Source organism: Rana temporaria, chromosome 6 (assembly GCF_905171775.1).
Source record: "Rana temporaria chromosome 6, aRanTem1.1, whole genome shotgun sequence".
NCBI lineage: Eukaryota > Metazoa > Chordata > Amphibia > Anura > Ranidae > Rana > Rana temporaria.
The window spans coordinates 2,843,175-2,862,172 of NC_053494.1; the positions used below are offsets into that span (position 1 = coordinate 2,843,175).

Here is an 18,998-nt window from a genome sequence, read left to right on the forward strand (position 1 = left end):
TAGAGCGACAATTTAGAAAATTTTGAAATGCAATATTTTTTCCGTTTTGCTATAATAAATATTCCTAAAAAATATATAGAAAATACTTTTTTTCCCCCTCAGTTTAGTCCGATACGTATTCTTCTACATATTATTGGTAAAAAAAATCGCAATAAGCAATTATAGATTGATTTGTGCAAAATTTATAGGGGTAGATTCACGTAGATTTTGGCCGGCGTAGCGTATATCAGATACACTACGTCGCCGTAAGTTTGAGTCCTGTATTCACATAGAACTTGTGCTGAAACTTACGGTGGCGCAGTGTAACTGGGCCGGTGTAAGCCCGCCTAATTTAAAATAGGCTGGTTGGGGGCGTGTTCTATGTAAAATACTAGTTACCCCACGTATTTTATGTTTTTAACGAACAGCGCATGCGCCGTCCGTGGACGTATCCCAGTGCGCATGCTCCAAATGACGTCGGCAAATCGTCATGCTTTCGACGTGAACGTAAATTACGGCCAGCCCCATTCACGGACGAGTTACGCAAACAACGTAACATTTTACAAATTTGACGCGGTTCCGACGTCCATACTTAACATTGGCTGTGCCATGTTTTTGGTGGTTTATCTTTACGCCGGAAAAAGCCTTACGTAAACGGGCGTACATTCGTGAATAGGCGTATCTAGTTGATTTACATATTCTAGGCGTAAATCAGCGTACACGCCCGTAGCGGCCAGCGTAAATATGCAGTTAAGATACGACGGCGTAGGAGACTTACGCCGGTCGTATCTTAGCAACATTTAAGCATATCTCAGTTTGAGAATACGCTTAAATATACGACGGCGCAAATTCAGACTTACGACGGCGTATCTACTGATACGCCCGCCGTAAGTCTTAGTGAATCTACCCCATAGTGTTTACAAAATAGGGGATAGTTTTATTGCATTTTTATTAATAATTTATTTTTTACTACTAATGGCGGCGATCAGCGATTTTTTTTTTCGTGGCCGCGACATTATGGCGGACACATCGGACAATTTTGACACATTTTTGAGACCATTGTCATTTTCACAGCAAAAAAATGCTATTCAAATGCACTGATTACTGTGAAAATGACACTGGCAGTTTGGGAGTTAACCACTAGGGGGCGCTGTAGGGGTTAAGTGTGACCTCATATGTGTTTCTAACTGTAGGGGAGTGGGGCTGGACGTGTGACGTCATTTATCGCCTTTTCTTATATCAGGGAACAGACGATCAATGACGGCGCCACAGTGAAGAACGGGAAAGGTGTGTTTACACACAGCTCTCCCTTTCTCTTTAGCTCCGGGGACCGATCGCGGGACTCCAGCGGCGATTGGGTCTGCGGTTCCCGTGGCCGCGGTCACGGAGCTTCGGACCGGGTCGCGGCCACGCGCCCGCGACCCACGACTGGGCCCTTAAAGAGGACGTACCTGTACGTACATGTGCCCAGCCGTGCCACTCTGCCGACGTATATCTTGCAGGAGGCGGTCCTTAAGTGGTTAAAGTGAACCTGTCCCCAGGGCAATAGAGAGTGAGGGAAATGTCCAAAACTTGTTAGGTGTCCATTATGTCAACATACCGACATCAGTTCTTTCGAAGTCAATGGCCTAAAAAGTCAATGGCCTTATTGGTTGGGAGGAGGATAAGTGTGAACTGGGTGGTCTCGGGGCACACTGCTCTGCACCCCAAGCCCACCTTTTTTTTTAAAGCCAATTAGAGCCTCAGGCTCGACTCACGTGCTTCAAAAAAAAAACACACCCCCCCCATTGGAATCCACGTGTCTGGTGCCCTGTATGTAGATCAGGGGGCTGGACGCATGGATGGGAGGGGCGGTGGCATGAACCCCTAATGGGCGGGCTGCCACTGATCTCCAATAGAAAAATATTTACTTCATCTTCATACAGAAGTGTGTGATCGCAGCACAGCGACTGTACAATCGTCCCTGCTCTTCATCAAGCTGGATGTGAATATACAACAACAGCAGGGTGTAACCACACAGGGGAATCCCCACCAACCCTAATATAGATTATATTCCTATGATCGGTGCTTATATACAGTATATCGTTTATATTCCTATGATCGGTGTGTATATACAGTATATAGTTTATATTCCTATGATCAGTGCTTATATACAGTATATAGCTTATATTCCCATGATCGGTGCTTATATACAGTATATAGTTTATATTCCTATGATCGGTGTATATATATACAGTATACAGTTTATATTCCTATGATCGGTATATATATATATACAGTATATAGTTTATATTCCCATGATCGGTGTGTATATACAGTATACAGTTTATATTCCTATGATCGGTGCTTATATACAGTATATAGTTTATATTCCTATGATCGGTGTATATATATATAGTATATAGTTTATATTCCTATGATCGGTGCTTATATACAGTATATAGTTTATATTCCTATGATCGGTGTATATGTATATATATACAGTATATAGTTTATATTCCCATGATCGGTGTGTATATACAGTATACAGTTTATATTCCCATGATCGGTGGATATGTGGCTCTTCACATAGACTAGAATAGAGATGTGTGACTCACAGGCTCCCTCTGGTGGACATAAATGATTATGACATAACATTATTTCTTGCTTCTGTCGGGGATCCCGTATCAATATGAATAGAAATATACAATATATGAGAATTGATTGGATAGTTTGGGTTTCCTTCCACAATACTGAACATTATATATGTGATAATTTTACCTCTATGGGGCCCTTATATTATCTTTAAACACAATAGTGTGTTCAATGACAGCATTTTGTGCCTAGGATTAAGGAAACGGAAATAAATCACCTTGTACATTTATTAGGAGAGTAAAACACTCAACAATAAGAAATCTAAATAACAAATGATAACATTTTGTATCTATGAATACTCTTCATCATCACCCTTTATCAGATCATTATGAGAGCGGCCGGTGAGTGCAGAGGTCAGATGGAGAACAGACAGTGAGTGCAGAGATCGGCAGTAGAGCGGCCAGTGAGTGCAGAGGTCGGCAGGCGAGCGGTCAGTGAGTGCAGAGGTCGGCAGGAGAGCGGCCGTTGAGTGCAGAGGTCTGCAGGCGAGCGGTCGGTGAATTCAGAGGTTGACAGGAGAGCGGCCGTTGAGTGCAGAGGTCAGCAGGAGAGCAACCGGTGAGTGCAGAGGTCGGCAGGAGAGCAGCCGTTGAGTGCAGAGGTCGGCAGGAGAGTGGCCGGTGAGTGCAGAGGTCGGCAGGAGAGCGGCGGGTGAGTGCAGAGGTCGGCAGGAGAGTGGCCGGTGAGTGCAGAGGTCGGCAGGAGAGCGGCGGGTGAGTGCAGAGGTCGGCAGGAGAGTGGCCGGTGAGTGCAGAGGTCGGCAGGAGAGCGGCGGGGGAGTGCAGAGGTCGGCAGGAGAGTGGACGGTGAGTGCAGAGGTCGGCAGGAGAGCGGCGGGTGAGTGCAGAGGTCGGCAGGAGAGTGGCCGGTGAGTGCAGAGGTCGGCAGGAGAGCGGCGGGTGAGTGCAGAGGTCAGCAGGAGAGTGGCCGGTGAGTGCAGAGGTTGGCAGGAGAGCGGCGGGTGAGTGCAGAGGTCGGCAGGAGAGTGGCCGGTGAGTGCAGAGGTCGGCAGGAGAGCAGCGGGTGAGTGCAGAGGTCGGTAGGAGAGCGGTCGGTGTGTGTTTTGGGGTTCGACAGGAGAGCGGCCGTTGAGTGCCGAGGTCGGCAGGAGAGCGGCCGGTGAGTGCAGAGGTCGGCAGGAGAGCGATCGGTGAGTGCAGAGATCGGAAGGAGAGTGGCCAGTGAGTGCAGAGTTCAGCTGGAGAGCGACCGGTGAGTGCAGAGGTCGGCAGGAGAGTGGCCATGGAGTGCAGAGGTCGGCAGGAGAGCGGCCATGGAGTGCAGAGGTCGGTAGAAGAGCGGCCATGAAGTGTAGAGGTCGGCAGGAGAGCAGCGGGTGAGTGCAGAGGTCGGCAGGAGAGCGGCCGGTGAGTGTAGAGGTCGGCAGGAGAGCGGCCGGTGAGTGTAGAAGTCGGCAGGAGAGTGGCCGATGAGTTTAAGGTTGCAGAAATCGGTAAGTTAAGTGGCTGGTGAATGCAGAGGTCGGCAGGGAAGTGGCTGGTGAATGCAGAGGTCGGCAGGTAAGTGGCTGGTGAATGCAGAGGTCGGCAGGGAAGTGTGTGGTGAATGCAGAGGTCGGCAGGGAAGTGTGTGGTGAATGCAGAGGTCGGCAGGGAAGTGGCTGGTGAATGCAGAGGTCGGCAGGTAAGTGTGTGGTGAATGCAGAGGTCAGCAGGGAAGTGGCTGGTGAATGCAGAGGTCGGCAGGTAAGTGTGTGGTGAATGCAGAGGTCGGCAGGTAAGTGTGTGGTGAATGCAGAGGTCGGCAGGGAAGTGTGTGGTGAATGCAGAGGTCGGCAGGGAAGTGTGTGGTGAATGCAGAGGTCGGCAGGGAAGTGGCTGGTGAATGCAGAGGTCGGCAGGGAAGTGGCTGGTGATTTAAGAGATCGGCAGGAAAGAGAATCAGCTAGTATAAGTAGAGTTAGTCTGGAAAGTGGCTGAATGGTGAAGGTAAAGGAACCACTGCTGTGCTTGGAGATGAAATGCAGGCTGTCACACTGTACTGGCAGCTTATGGAGTCATTGACCCGCTTGGCAAGGACTGTCTGCACTTGGAGATGTCGGGGGTGATGTCACTACATTCACAGGGAATGATTACATGTTTCGGGGCTCTGCCCCTTTGTCAGACCCAATTGGGTTTGACAAAGAGGCAGAGCCCCAAAACATGTACTCTTGTGCATGGACTGTTCCTGACGTCATCATGGCCATAGACCGGCCCTGGATGTGAGAACGTCAGGAACAGTCCACCGCTGGATCATGTGGGGGGTGCTGTTTTCCAAGGGATCAGGTAAGTAGTCTTTCTGAGCACCCCGGAACAAAACCAGCTATGTGAACTCTGCCGTGCAGGCACAGCTCCACTGCATGGAGAAAACAAAACCCCGGAGTCCTGATTTAACGGTGGACAATGCAGTCTCTAGCCAGCTTGGGGAAGAGAGGGGGAGGAGGCGGGGTGAAATAGGGGAGTGTGTTTCTATTGACACACACAGTGTAAGGAGACACAACTCTTAGTCTCTGCATATAACAGCGGCCCCATAGGATGCTGAAAGAGAAATGGGCAACCCTGAGACAGGGAATCGGGGAGGTCATGTGACCGGCTCAAACTGGAACACAGACCAGGACTATATGCAAAGAAGCTTCATAGCCCCGCCCCCTAGGATTGGCCTCTCTAACGCATTTCACCCAGTGGGCTTAAAAAGGAACTGCGGGTGTAATATCACTTTAAATTCCAATGTGAACATTAAACCTTGAAGTGTATAAGGAGTCTTCACGTCGATCCTCGGCTTCCTCCGAACGGAACTTCCCTTTAACCCTTTCCTGGCTCTTTTATTTCAGGTGAGGGCGGCGAGGAGTCGGGATTTCATCATTCCACAGATTATTCATGGAGAGTTCCTGTAATTGGCATCCTCCTCCCGCCCGCCCAGGACTGTGTGACTCGCAGCCGAGGTGTTCAGTTCATTGCCAGCGTCTGGATGGTGCTGATTGCGCTGCCTGTCCCTCTGTGGCTTGGCTGATGGTGAGTGTTATGGGGGGGAGGGGGGGGGGGCGTCTTGCCTGAAGGTCTCTCTATGGGATGGGAGGGGGAGGGGAGGGACGTGTCTGGATTTGTACACACTGGTGTCTGGTATGGAGAATTCTGCAGTGATGATCGAAGGATGTGATGGATGAAGGTGTGTGTTCCAGGAAAGGGTTAACCCCCCCTCTGTGTAGGGACCCCCCCTCTGTGTAGGGACCCCCTCAGCTGATTAACCCCTCCCCCTCCCTCCTATACACCCCCATAGAGCTGAGCAGTTTTACATCAAGGCTATGGACTGGTTTATTCAGCAATATACACTATATTACCAAAAGTATTGGGACACCTGCCTTTACACGCACATGAACTTTAATGGCCCCCCAGTCTTAAGGCCAGATTCACAAAAGAGATATGACGGCGTTTCTCCTGATACTCCGTCGTATCTCTGTTTCTATCTATGCGACTGATTCATAGAACCAGTTACGCATAGATATCCATAAGATCCGACAGGTGTAATTGTTTTACACTGTCGGATCTTAGGATGCAGTACCGCGGCCGCTGGGGGGAGTTTGCGTCATAAACCAGCGTCGGGTATGCAAATTAGGAGTTACGGCGATCCACAACGGATTTTCGCATTAGCTACGTCGCCGCTAGTCTAGTTTCCCGTTGCAAAGTCGTCGTTTTGGGTGCCCTAACTTTAGTCAGCAAACGTATTGCTGTATAAAGTATGGCCGTCGCTCCCGCGTCGAAATTTAAAAATGAACGTCGTTTGCGTAAGCCGTCCGGGAGTGCGGGAGTGCAAGTGCTTGGTGAATCAGTGCGGGAGTGCAAGTGCTTGGTGAATCAGGCACTTGCGATGAAAACTTGCGGCGGTGTAACGTATCTACGATACGTTACGCCGCCGCTCACCTACGTGAATCTGGCCCTTAGTCCGCAGGGTTCAATATTGAGTTGGCCCCGCCCCTTGCAGCTATAACACCTTCAACTCTTCTGGGAAGGCCATCCACAAGGTTTAGGAGGGTGTCTATGGGAATTTAAAAGGGGCACTCCTACACCTTTCCTGACACTGTATATAGAGGGGTATGAATACTTTTTTTCCTGGCACTGTATATAGAGGGGTATGAATACTTTTTCCTGACACTGTACATAGAGGGGTATGAATACTTTTTCCTGACACTGTATATAGAGGGGTACGAATACTTTTTTTCCTGGCACTGTATATAGAGGGGTATGAATACTTTTTCCTGACACTGTACATAGAGGGGTATGAATACTTTTTCCTGACACTGTATATAGAAGGGGTATGAATACTTTTTCAAGCCACATATACAGAAAGCCCTGTCACTATCACAGCCATGATCAGCACAGAGGCATTTCTATCCCCCGCTCTACATACAGGACATGGGGAAGTGCGGCTGCAGAGCAGAGAGTTCCTCAGCCAATGAGGCGCCAGGACAGCTCCCGGGGAAGAGAGATCAGGAATCTCAACTCACATTTCTTCATTCCTAATAGAGATACAAAGTAACAACTTTCTATCAAATCATTTCTATTTATCTGCAGATCATTTATAACAACCCGACAAGGCGAAAAAACTATCTATTTATAATATAATAATAGTAATTCTTCTTCTTCTTCTTCTTCTTCTTCTTCTTCTTCTTCTTCTTCTTCTTCTTCTTCTTCTTCTTCTTCTTCTTCTTCTTCTTCTTCTTCTTCTTCTTCTTCTTCTTCTTCTTCTTCTTCTTCTTCTTCTTCTTCTTCTTCTTCTTCTTCTTCTTCTTCTTCTTCTTCTTCTTCTTCTTCTTCTTCTTCTTCTTCTTCTTCTTCTTCTTCTTCTTCTTCTTCTTCTTCTTCTTCTTCTTCTTCTTCTTCTTCTTCTTCTTCTTCTTCTTCTTCTTCTTCTTCTTCTTCTTCTTCTTCTTCTTCTTCGTAGTAGTAGTAGTAGTAGTAGTAGTAGTAGTAGTAGTAGTAGTAGTAGTAGTAGTAGTAGTAGTAGTAGTAGTAGTAGTAGTAGTAGTAGTAGTAGTAGTAGTAGTAGTAGTAGTAGTAGTAGTAGAAGTATTATTACTATTATTACTATTATTATGATATGGTTATTATTATTATTATTATTAGTAGTAGTAGTATTACTATTATTATTATGATATGGTTATTATTATTATTATTATTATTATTATTATTATTATTATTATTATTACTATTATTATTATTATTATTATTATTATTATTATTATTATTATTATTCTTCTTATTATTATTATTATTATTATTATTAGTAGTAGTAGTAGTAGTAGTAGTATTACTATTATTACTATTATCAATACTATTATTATTATTATTATTATTATTATTATTATTAGTAGTAGTAGTATTACTATTATTATTATGATATGGTTATTATTATTATTATTATTATTATTATTATTATTATTATTATTATTATTATTACTATTATTATTATTATTATTATTATTATTATTATTATTCTTCTTCTTCTTATTATTATTATTATTATTATTATTATTAGTAGTAGTAGTAGTAGTAGTATTACTATTATTACTATTATCAATACTATTATTATTATTATTATTATTATTATTATTATTATTATTATTATTATTATTATTATTATGATTATATTATCCATGTAATATAATATAATAACTTATTAAGTATTGACCGTTCGATTTCCCAAATTAGCCCCAATTAACTCCTTCCTTCCCTTCTCCACTTGACTTTTTTCTTCACTGCTGATTTTTAAAAAGAGGACGTATATAGCCGTGAGCGGGTCCTTAAGTGGTTAAAGCGACGCAGTGCCGAAACGCCAAAAGTGTTCCGGTCTTTTGTCAGCCAAATCCTCCGGGGCTGAAGTGGTTAAGTTGCATTAGTGAAATAATAATATTCAAATTTTTCGAGTTTCATGATTTCTATACACGATGTCCTTCTCCGAGTCTACAAGGAAGGACCTTCACAAACACATCGATCACAATTGTCTTCGTTGTGAGTGAGTAACTTATATAGCGCCAGGGCCGCCATCATGAATTATGGGGCCCCTTACACAGCTTCAGGCATGGGCCCCCTGGAGCAGAGAACCGGGGGGAGGGTGCTGCCACCTGAAATTGAGAAGCGGGGGGGGGGCTGCCACCTGGAATTGAGAATATATATATTTTTTTTAAAAAGGGGGGTTGCCATCTGGGGCCCTGGGGACCTCTGGGCCCTTTAATAATGAAAAAAAAAATATATACATATATTTTTTTCTTTACAAAATAAAATTACAAAAAAGGGGGGTTGTCATCCGGGACCTCTGGGCCCTTTAATAAAAAATAACAAAAATAAACCTCTGGGCCCTTTAATTAAAAATAAAATAAAAAAAAAGATATAAAAAAATAAATAAAAATAAACATTTATAAAAAAGGGGGGGTTTCTATCCAGGGCCCTAGGGACCTCTGGGCCCTTTAATAAAACATAAAAAAAATAGACATTTATAAAAAAATAAAAAAAAAGGGGGGGTTGCCATGTTGGGCCCTGTGGACCTCTGAGCCCTTTAATAATAAAAAAAAAAATATATATATATATATATATATATATATATATATATATATATATGAAATAAAAAGAAAAAAAGAAATAAAATAATAAAAAAAAAAATTTAATAAAAAAAGGGGGGTTACAATCCGGGGCCCTGGGAACCTTGGGGCACTTTAATAATAATAATAATAATTATAAGATTTTATATATATATATATATATATATAATAAAATAAATAAAAAATAAATAAAAAAATATTATTATTTTTATAAAAAAAGGGGGGTTGTCATCCGGGCCCCTGGGGACCTCCGGACCCCTAAAAAATAAAATAAAAAATTGGACCTTTAATAAAAAATAAAATAAAAATATATTAAAAAATATATATATTTTTTTTATAAAAAAAAAAAAAAAAAATGGGGATTGCCATCTGGGCCCCTTACAGGTGTACTGCCTGTACCCCCTGATGGTGGCCCTGTATAACGCTAACAAATGTGAACTAAATCGAATCAAGACGCAAAGGTGGTAAATTTGAGAACCTAAGTCTGACTCTCTTTATACACCACATACAAATAATTCCTTCTCTTCTCATTTTTTGCTTTGCAGAGGAGAATGATCTCTACTAGACCGGTAAACGTGACAAGATGTCCAATCTAACGTCAAATGACACGTCTCCTCCATCTAACCTTACAAGCCTCACACCGAAAAGTACAGAGACGGCCTTGTGTGGGGTCATCGTCCTCCTCTGCCTCGTTGGACTTGTTGGAAACACCATCGTCATTTTCTACTTCTGGTTCAGAATTAAACTCAGTCAGTCGACGGTCTACATCCTGAACCTGGCGGTGGCCGACTTCCTGTTCTCGGTGGGATGCGCCATCTTTTTTCTGTATCTTGCGTGCGCGATGAATGGAGTGCCCACCACCAGTGAAAGTAAGCGGGGCATCAGTATATTTGGAGAACTGCTGATCAGTTTAACATTTACCGCAAGCCTCTTTTTCCTTGCGACTCTCAGCTGTGAACGGTGCCTGTCTGTCTGTTTTCCCCTCTGGTACAAATGCCGGCGGCCGGCGCACCTGTCCACCGTACTGAGCGGGGTGATGTGGATCCTGTCCCTTCTGATATCTATACTGGAACGCTTGGTGATCCCAGAGCACCGCTCTACCGTATACATCGTCACCTCTGCTGTTTTCCTCCTGGTCACTCTTCTCATGGTTGCTTCCAGCGTGGTCCTTCTCATCCAGATCCAGAAGTCGTCTGTAGAGTGCCGCCCTTTGAAGCTCTACATTGTGGTCGTTGCCGCCATCGTAAACTATCTCATTTCACTGGCTCCATCCAGAGTTCTAAGGATGGTGTATTTCTTTGCTGTGGTGCCCACAGCCTACATGAGGCTCATCTCCATCATTGTGATCTTCCTGTGCTCCGCATTCAATTCTGCTGCCAATCCCTACATCTATATCATTGTGGGGAGGTGGAAGAGGAGGATCTCCACGGCACAGGCCTTGAAATTGGCCTTCCAGGAGGACTCAAACCAGACGTCTGAGGAGAACATCACAATGGGAAGTCAACAGACTGAGACTGAAGACAAATCGGAGGCTGTAGAGATCGATGGTGACAAAACTTTGTAGACTGGTTTACAAATATTCCACCGCAACTTTCCACTAAGTCCAAAAAAAGTAAAGGAGATGCTCACTGAGAAATGCTTCTGGTGGTTTGGTAACATAGTTACATAGTTACATAGTTACATAGTTAGTCAGGTTGAAAAAAGACACAAGTCCATCCAGTTCAACCACAAAAAACAAAATAAAAAAACACAGTAAAATCCTATACACCCAACTTCATACCCACAGTTGATCCAGAGGAAGGCAAAAAACCCCAGCGGAGCATGATCCAATTTGCTACAGCAGGGGAAAAAATTCCTTCCTGATCCCCCGAGAGGCAATCGGATTTACCCTGGATCAACTTTACCTACAAATCTTAGTACTCAGTTATATTCTGTACATTTAGGAAAGTATCCAGACCTTTCTTAAAGCAATCTACTGAGCTGGCCAGAACCACCTCTGGAGGGAGTCTGTTCCACATTTTCACAGCTCTTACTGTGAAAAAACCTTTCCGTATTTGGAGGTGAAATCTCTTTTCCTCTAGACGTAAAGAGTGCCCCCTTGTCCTCAGTGATGACCGTAAAGTGAATAACTCAACACCAAGTTCACTGTATGGACCTCTTATATATTTGTACATGTTGATCATATCCCCCCTTATTCTCCTCTTCTCAAGAGTGAATAAATCTAGTTCCTCTAATCTTTCCTCATAGCTGAGCTCCTCCATGCCTCTTATCAGTTTGGTTGCTCTTCTCTGCACTTTCTCCAGTTCTCCTATATCCTTTTTGAGAACTGGTGCCCAAAACTGAACTGCATATTCCAGATGAGGTCTTACTAATGATTTGTACAGGGGCAAAATTATATCTCTGTCTCTGGAGTCCATACCTCTCTTAATACAAGAAAGGACTTTGCTCGCTTTGGAAACCGCAGCTTGGCATTGCATGCCATTATTGAGCTTATGATCAACTAAAACCCCCAGATCTTTCTCCACTACAGACCCCCCCAGTTGTACTCCCCCTAGTATGTATGATGCATGCATATTCTTAGCCCCCAAGTGCATAACTTTACATTTATCTACATTAAACCTCATCTGCCACTTAGTCGCCCAATCAGACAGAGCATTGAGGTCGGCTTGTAAATTGGAGACATCCTGTAAGGACGTTATTCCACTGCATAGCTTGGTGTCATCTGCAAAGACAGAAATGTTACTTTTGATCTCAGACCCAATATCATTTATAAATATATTGAAAAGTAAGGGTCCCAGCACTGAACCTTGGGGTACACCACTGATAACATTGGACCATTCAGAGTAAGAATCATTAACCACGACTCTCTGAATTCTGTCTTTCAGCCAGTTTTCTATCCATTTACAAACTGATATATCCAATCCTGTAGACCTTACCTTACACATGAGCTGTGTGTGCGGAACTGTATCGAACGCTTTTGTAAAATCCAAATATATCACGTCCACAGCCACGCCTCTGTCCAGGGTTTTACTTACCTCTTCATAAAAGGAAATCAGGTTTGTCTGACAACTTCTGTCTTTCATGAATCCATGTTGGATATAGACATTGGCATAGCAGCGGGTGGTAACACCTTTGCAAAAGGATGTTGTTCTCAGTCTAAACACCACTGGTGAGATTTATAACAATCGGTGAAAGAATCGAGTCTAACGGCACGTACACACGATCGGATTTTCCCTTCGGAAAAAAACCTTGGATGGTTTTTCCGCCGAAATTCCACTCAAGCTTGGCTTGCATACACACGGTCACAGAAAAGTTCTCTGAACTTTCGACCGTCATGAACGCAGTGACGTACAACACTACGAGCCGAGAAAATTAAGTTCAATGCTTCCGAGAATGCGTCAAATTGTTTCCAAGCATGCGGAATTTTGTGAGTCGGCATTACTACAGACGATTGGATTTTCCTTCAAAAGTTTTTATTAGTTTTAGCAAAAGTATAGAAGACTTAATAAAATGCAAGGTACAAATATTGTAAACAATGTGCAGCGATATTGAATAACTAGAGATAGAACCCGACTATCTTGTCATTCTCGGTGGTACATGTAGAAGATGTTGCAAGAGCATAGCCGATGACCTCGCTCCTGATGGGTCACCCCAACCGGGAGCATTTTTGTGACCCAACAGGAGAGAGCACTAGGTATACATGCACCAACAAGTGAGATACATCTCCAGTAACAGTCGCCATCATAGTGCAGCAATCTCATATATGGGCGGTGAGGAAGGGTTCACATTGTACTCGGTCAAGAAGGTTATATAGAGGATAGGTGTGTCACAGCAGAGGGACAGCTCTGGGTCCGGAGGACCATGGCAGCCAGGGTTTCCATTTTTTTCAGGTTTGGCCCGTAGTAGCAGCCATAATGCATTTATAAGAGTATTGCAGGTTAACCAGGTCTATTGTCTGGGCGACTACCGGGGACGTCTCCAAACGCCACATGCGTGTCTTACATAGTCTGGAGGCTAGAAGAGATGTAATGTATCTGGCGGGGGGAGGAATATCTTTGATTGTCAGGTTTAATAATGCTAATTCTGGAGTGGGCGTAACCGCAGATCCAATGGTTGTGGACAAGAGACTAAAAACGTCAATCCAGAACGATTGGACCTTTTGACAAGCCCAAAAAACGTGGAGAAAATCTCCTTTGGCGGATTTGCACCGCCAGCAATTTGGACTTTTCTTGTCGGAATTTACGATTGTGTGTACGGGGCATTAGATATCATAGGGGACTTTACCTTTCCTCCTAACCATTTGGCGCCCCCAGGCTGTCACATGACGTCCTGGGCTTTGTGCGGTGATATCTGAATGACGGGTGCAGCTACAGGCATCATTCAGATATCGGCATTTTCAACCGGCGATTCCCTACCGCTTGATTGTTCTTACGGGCAGCGAAAGGGGACATCTCCCCCTCCCGCCACCCTCCGGTGCTTCTACCGACTCACTGCTGCGATCGTTGAGTGGGAGAACCGATACGCCGCCCCCGGATGTTCACCATAGATGGTCGCCGGAGTCTCTATGATCGTTCGGAGGCCTGGCGTGATGTTATGACGTCATGCCTGGCCTCTGCATTAAAAAAAACTGCGCCGTCTCGGCTGGGATGCCGTGAACGTTTTTTGGATGTTTTTTCCGACGGAATTCCGCTCAAGCTTGGCTTGCATACACACGGTCACAGAAAAGTTCTCTGAACTTTCGACCGTCAAGAACGCGGTGACGTACAACACTACGATGAGCCGAGAAAATGAAGTTCAATGCTTCCGAGCATGCGGCCAATTGTTTCCGAGCATGCGTTGGAATTTTGCACATCGGAATTGCTACAGACGATTGGATTTTAGAGAACCTGCTCTCAATCTTTTGTTTGCCACAGCAAAGTTGTTCCGACAGCAAAAAGTCCGATGGAGCCTACACACAGTCGGAATCTCCATCCAAAAGCTCACATTGGACTTTTCTTGTCGGAATTTCCGATTGTGTGTACGGGGCATTAGATATCATAGGGGACTTTACCAGGGCCGGATTTACTCCCTTTGCCGCCCCAAGGCCGGGTCCTTTAATGCTGCCCCCCGCCTAGGGGGGGGGGGCTTCTGACAAAAATGACATTGAGTATTGGGGGGTGCTGCTGCTTTGTGCGGTGATATTTGAATGACGGGTGCAGCTACAGGCATCATTCAGATATCGGCATTTTCAGCCGGCGATTCCCTACCGCTTGAACATTTTTACAGGCGGCAAAAGGGGACATCTCCCCCCTCCCGCCGCCCTCCGGTGCTTCTACCGACTCACTGCTGCGATCGGTGAGTCGGAGAACTGATACGCCGCCCCCGGATGTTCACCATAGATGGTCGCCGGAGTCTCTATGATCGTTCGGAGGCCTGGCGCGATGTTATGACGTCATGCCTGGCCTCTGCATTAAAAAAAAACTGCGCTGTCTCGGCTGGGATGCCGTGATCGTTTTTTATTTTATATTTTAGTTTAGGATTCCCAGCCAGGAGGTGATATTTGGGGTCTTATTGACCCCCATATCTCACTGTAAAGAGGTCCTGTCATGTCATATTCCTATTACAAGGGATGTTTACATTAGTTTAGTTTATGACACGGAGCAGTGTCGTCCAGCTCAGATTTATCCCAACTTGTCTGTTCTCCTTGTAATTATCACTCAGTCCTCCACTTCTGCAGACATTGCTTGGGATGTGCTCTACTATGTAAGAGTTACGTGTCACACTGGATAACCTCGTTAGTCAGCGTGGGCCAGGAAATTACCTAATGAATGATTTTGTTATATACTATTATCTAATGTACATTCCTGAGACTTATTATACACACCGTATGTATTCCTCTGGATCTGGGACACGGCTTCCCATCAGCTGGAAACACCCATTGGATCCCCGCCAGGTATAATAATGTATGAGAAAAAAGAAAGAGAAGCGCCAAGCAATTCCTAGTGCAGCGTTATTTTATTTGGTTAAAATACAAAAAAATAGTTGTCAGTATAAGGTGCACTTACATAGTGCTACTAAGGGTAGGTGCTTTCCACGTCCAGCATCGCAGAAGAGCCGCCGGGGTGTCCCTGTGAAAATCAAAGAAAATTAACATATTAAATATTATTTGTGACAGTTGGCTCCACCCACACCTGGCTCTACTTATCTTGGGCTCCTCCCACCCCCTGTATGAAGGAAGATGTCCCTGTGACCCCATATCTATATCATCCTAAGATATGGTAGTAAGTGGCAACCTCAGCCTGCACTCCAGCCAGGCCATGCCACCTACGTGTTTTGCTCTGCCCCTTGGAGTTTAGTCAGGAGTATCCCCATGGGTGAGCACTGAGGGGGGGCATAGTGAAAAGCGTTTGGGGAGAGGGTCCTGGCTGGAGTTCAGGCTGAGGTTGCCTGAATTTACACCTGAGTCGGACCAGAAGACGCACAAGACCCTTTCCAAATGCGGACCGTGGCTGCCCCCCGGTGCTGTGTGAGCCGGTTCCATTTTCATGTGAATTGGCTATGGCGAAAACCCACATCCAGTTCGCATTTACCATATATACTCGAGTATAAGCCGAGATTTTCAGTCCTTTTTTCTGGGCTGAAAATACCCCCCTCGGCTTATACTCGAGTCAGTGTACCTGAAGCTATTGAGAGGCGTGATAGGCGGAACTCTGTTTGCTGAGAAACGCCTATCACAAACATTCTCTCACCCTCACCCATCCCAGCAGATGCTGTGTTCAAATATGTGAAGCCCAGCAAGTCTAGCAATACAGTAGCTTAGAAATGCATTTTCACACTTGCAGCTCAATTGCTTGCTATCTGGGGAGCTGCCCTTGGTGATAAAACTTGGGGCACAATCTGGCGGCAATTGGGGGCACAAACTGGCATAAATTGGGGGCACAAACTGGCATAAATTGGGGACACAAACTGGCGGCAATTCAGGGCACAAACTGGCAGAAATTGGGGGCACAAACTTGTGGCAATTGGGGGCACAAACTAGCTGCAATTGGGGGGAAAACTGGTGGCAATTGAGGGCACAAACTGGCAGAAATTGGGGGAACAAACTGGCGGCAATTGGGGGCACCAGCTAGCTGCAATTGGGGGCACAAAATGGCAGAAATTGGGGGGACAAACTGGCGGCAATTGGGGGCACAAACTGGCGGCAATTGGGGGCACAAACTGGCAGAAATTGGGGGGACAAACTGGCAGTAATTGGGGGGACAAACTGGCAGAAATTGGGGGCACAAACTGGCGGCAATTGGGGGACAAACTGGCATAAATTGGGGGCACAAACTGGCATAAATTGGGGGGACAAACTGGCGGCAATTGGGGGGTCAAACTGGTGGCAATTGGGGGAACAAACTGGCACAAACTGGGGGCACAAACTGGCAGCAATTGGGGGGACAATCTGGTGGCAATTGGGGGGACAAACTGGCGGCAATTGGGGGGACAAACTGGCACAAACTGGGGGGACAAACTGGCAGAAATTGGGGGCACAAACTGATGGCAATTGGGGGCACAAACTGGCAGAAATTGGGGGCACAAACTGGCAGAAATTGGGGGCACAAACTGGCATAAATTGGGGGGACAAACTGGCGGCAATTTGGGTGACAAACTGGCGGAAATTAGGGGGGGCAAAAATTGGCGGCAATTGGGGGGACAAACTGGCAGAAATTGGGGAGGAAAAACTGGCTGCATTTGGGGGCACAAACTGGCTGCATTTGAGTGGACAAACTGGTGGCGTTTGATTGGCACAGTGGCGACGTTTAATGGGCACAGAGGTGGCAATTGATGGGGTTTTTTTTTCAGTTTGTTTGCGCCCCCCCCCCCCCAAAAAAAATAATTTGAGCACCAGACGCCACTGTCCCAGATCCAAGGGCTGTATACAGTAAGGGTGGAGTGGAGGCGCCCACGTATGTGCCGCTGACACAAGGTGTATATTGTACAGTAACAATCAGGTGGGTATCGGCATTTATAGTTGTGTCTGGCAAGCTTGTGTATAAATTCCACAGAGATGATTATTATACGGATTATATTTGGCGGGGATCCAGAGGGTGTTCCCAGCTTACGGGAAGGAATACAGCGTGTGTAATAAATGTGAGGAATGTATATATATATATAGATATTATTTATTTGTTTCATTCCCCGGCACACGCTGACTACCCAGATCATCCAGACTGACGCACAGCATTAGACAATACAACATTCAGGCCAATCACTGCACAGGGTGGTGGGTGGAGCCACATTTTATTTTGGAGCAGTATATTATTAACCCCCGCATTTTACTTTTTTGTCTATGGATTCCATAAAAAAAATGGAAATGATTAATTTTAAGTAATGAAAAAGTAATTGTAGAAAAAAAAAACATAATAGAAATGTAAAAATTGCGTGGGCGCCTCCACTCCGCCTTTGCAGCAGAGCAATTTTTAAAATTCAATTATTTTTTTCTACTATAACTTTGTCATTGCTAAAAATAAATCAACACATGTATTTTTTTTATGGAATCCATAGACAAAAAAGTAAAAAAAATCAGGTTGCTTTAAATGAAAAAGCATATATTTTATTTAATTCTCTGTCCTGTTTATAACATCACTGAAATGACACTAATATTATAATTCTGCTGCAAAATGTTAAAGCGGAGGTCCACCCTACAAAAAATTACATTAGCAGTCTCCTTGAAACCTATTAAAAAACATTCAAAGAATTTTTTTTTTTTACTTACCAGAAACGCCCTGTTGCTAGGCAGTCTTCCTAATCTGCCACTTCCTTTCCCGCGGAGCTCCTAGTTCACTTCCTCCCTCGCCTGTGCTCTTGGGAAATTATGACCCCCCCCCCCGCTGTCTGCGTCCCAAAAGACAGCTGGCTGCTCACAAAGTGCCGCGCTAATCGCGCATGCGCAGTAGGAATTTTGTGGTAAAATTAGGTGCCTCGGCTTATATTCGGGTCGGCTTATACTCAAGTATATACAGTAAGTAATTTACTAGCAAAACACACTGATTTAAACTAGTAAACAAAACATTTCAGACAAGACCGGGTCTTCAAGTGTATAATTGAAAATTGCTTGATTATGAGTTTGGCTTTCATTGGACACACCTCTTGCTGGTGACACCTCATTGCTCCAGACCTATCCATGGATTTAATTGCTAATATAAACTTTATTTCTGGATATGTAAACAGTCCCATAGGAGGGAGTTTTCAGGGTGTAGAGTTGCCAATTTAAACTTTATTATTTTTGGCAGCGTGAAAATAGTTTTGTGGAATGCTTGTGGGTGGGGAGTTGTGGAGTAATTAGTGATAATCCTCAGTGAATTCCGGCCCTTCCAGATAATGAAGATTCATCATCTCCTATCATTTGTAAATCACCAAACCGGTAAATGACGAGTCAATTCCTCCACCAAGTGTTGTAATAAGATCTTACACCAACGTTTGTAGCGACAAGACGCACCTTCACAATAGTTACTGATTATTTTACAATTATAAGGCAGCTTATGAAACAAACCTTTGCTCTACTTCTATTTATGTGTAATACAAATATATACTTATGAGATGTTTGAGGGCGACCCGTGACCACAGAGGGCCCATGCTGGGTTCTAGGATGGTGAACCATAAAAGTCTAAATCAAGAATATTCAGTGTTAGGATTTAACAGTTCTTAGTATATGTTTTTGGAATATATTAATAAAACAATTTTTAGGACACGCTGACCACTTGGATATCATCTTAATTATCTGTCTTCTGAGAACTGATTATTTTGGTTTTTGTCCTGTATTTCCCTA

General features: G+C 44.5%; 1 protein-coding gene across 1 annotated transcript; it reads left to right on the forward strand.

The window, feature by feature from the left end:
• The first annotated feature begins 9,756 nt into the window (after positions 1-9,756).
• LOC120942552 (mas-related G-protein coupled receptor member H-like) lies at positions 9,757-10,925 on the forward strand. The gene has a single exon (XM_040355527.1). The coding sequence runs from the start codon at positions 9,789-9,791 to the stop codon at positions 10,767-10,769; it is 981 nt and encodes a 326-aa protein (XP_040211461.1). The 5' UTR covers positions 9,757-9,788; the 3' UTR covers positions 10,770-10,925.
• Positions 10,926-18,998: the final 8,073 nt, after the last annotated feature.

Coding starts and splice junctions, on each gene's coding strand:
- LOC120942552 (XM_040355527.1), top strand. CDS start 9,789: ATGTCCAATCTAACGTCAAATGACACGTCTCCTCCATCTAACCTTACA.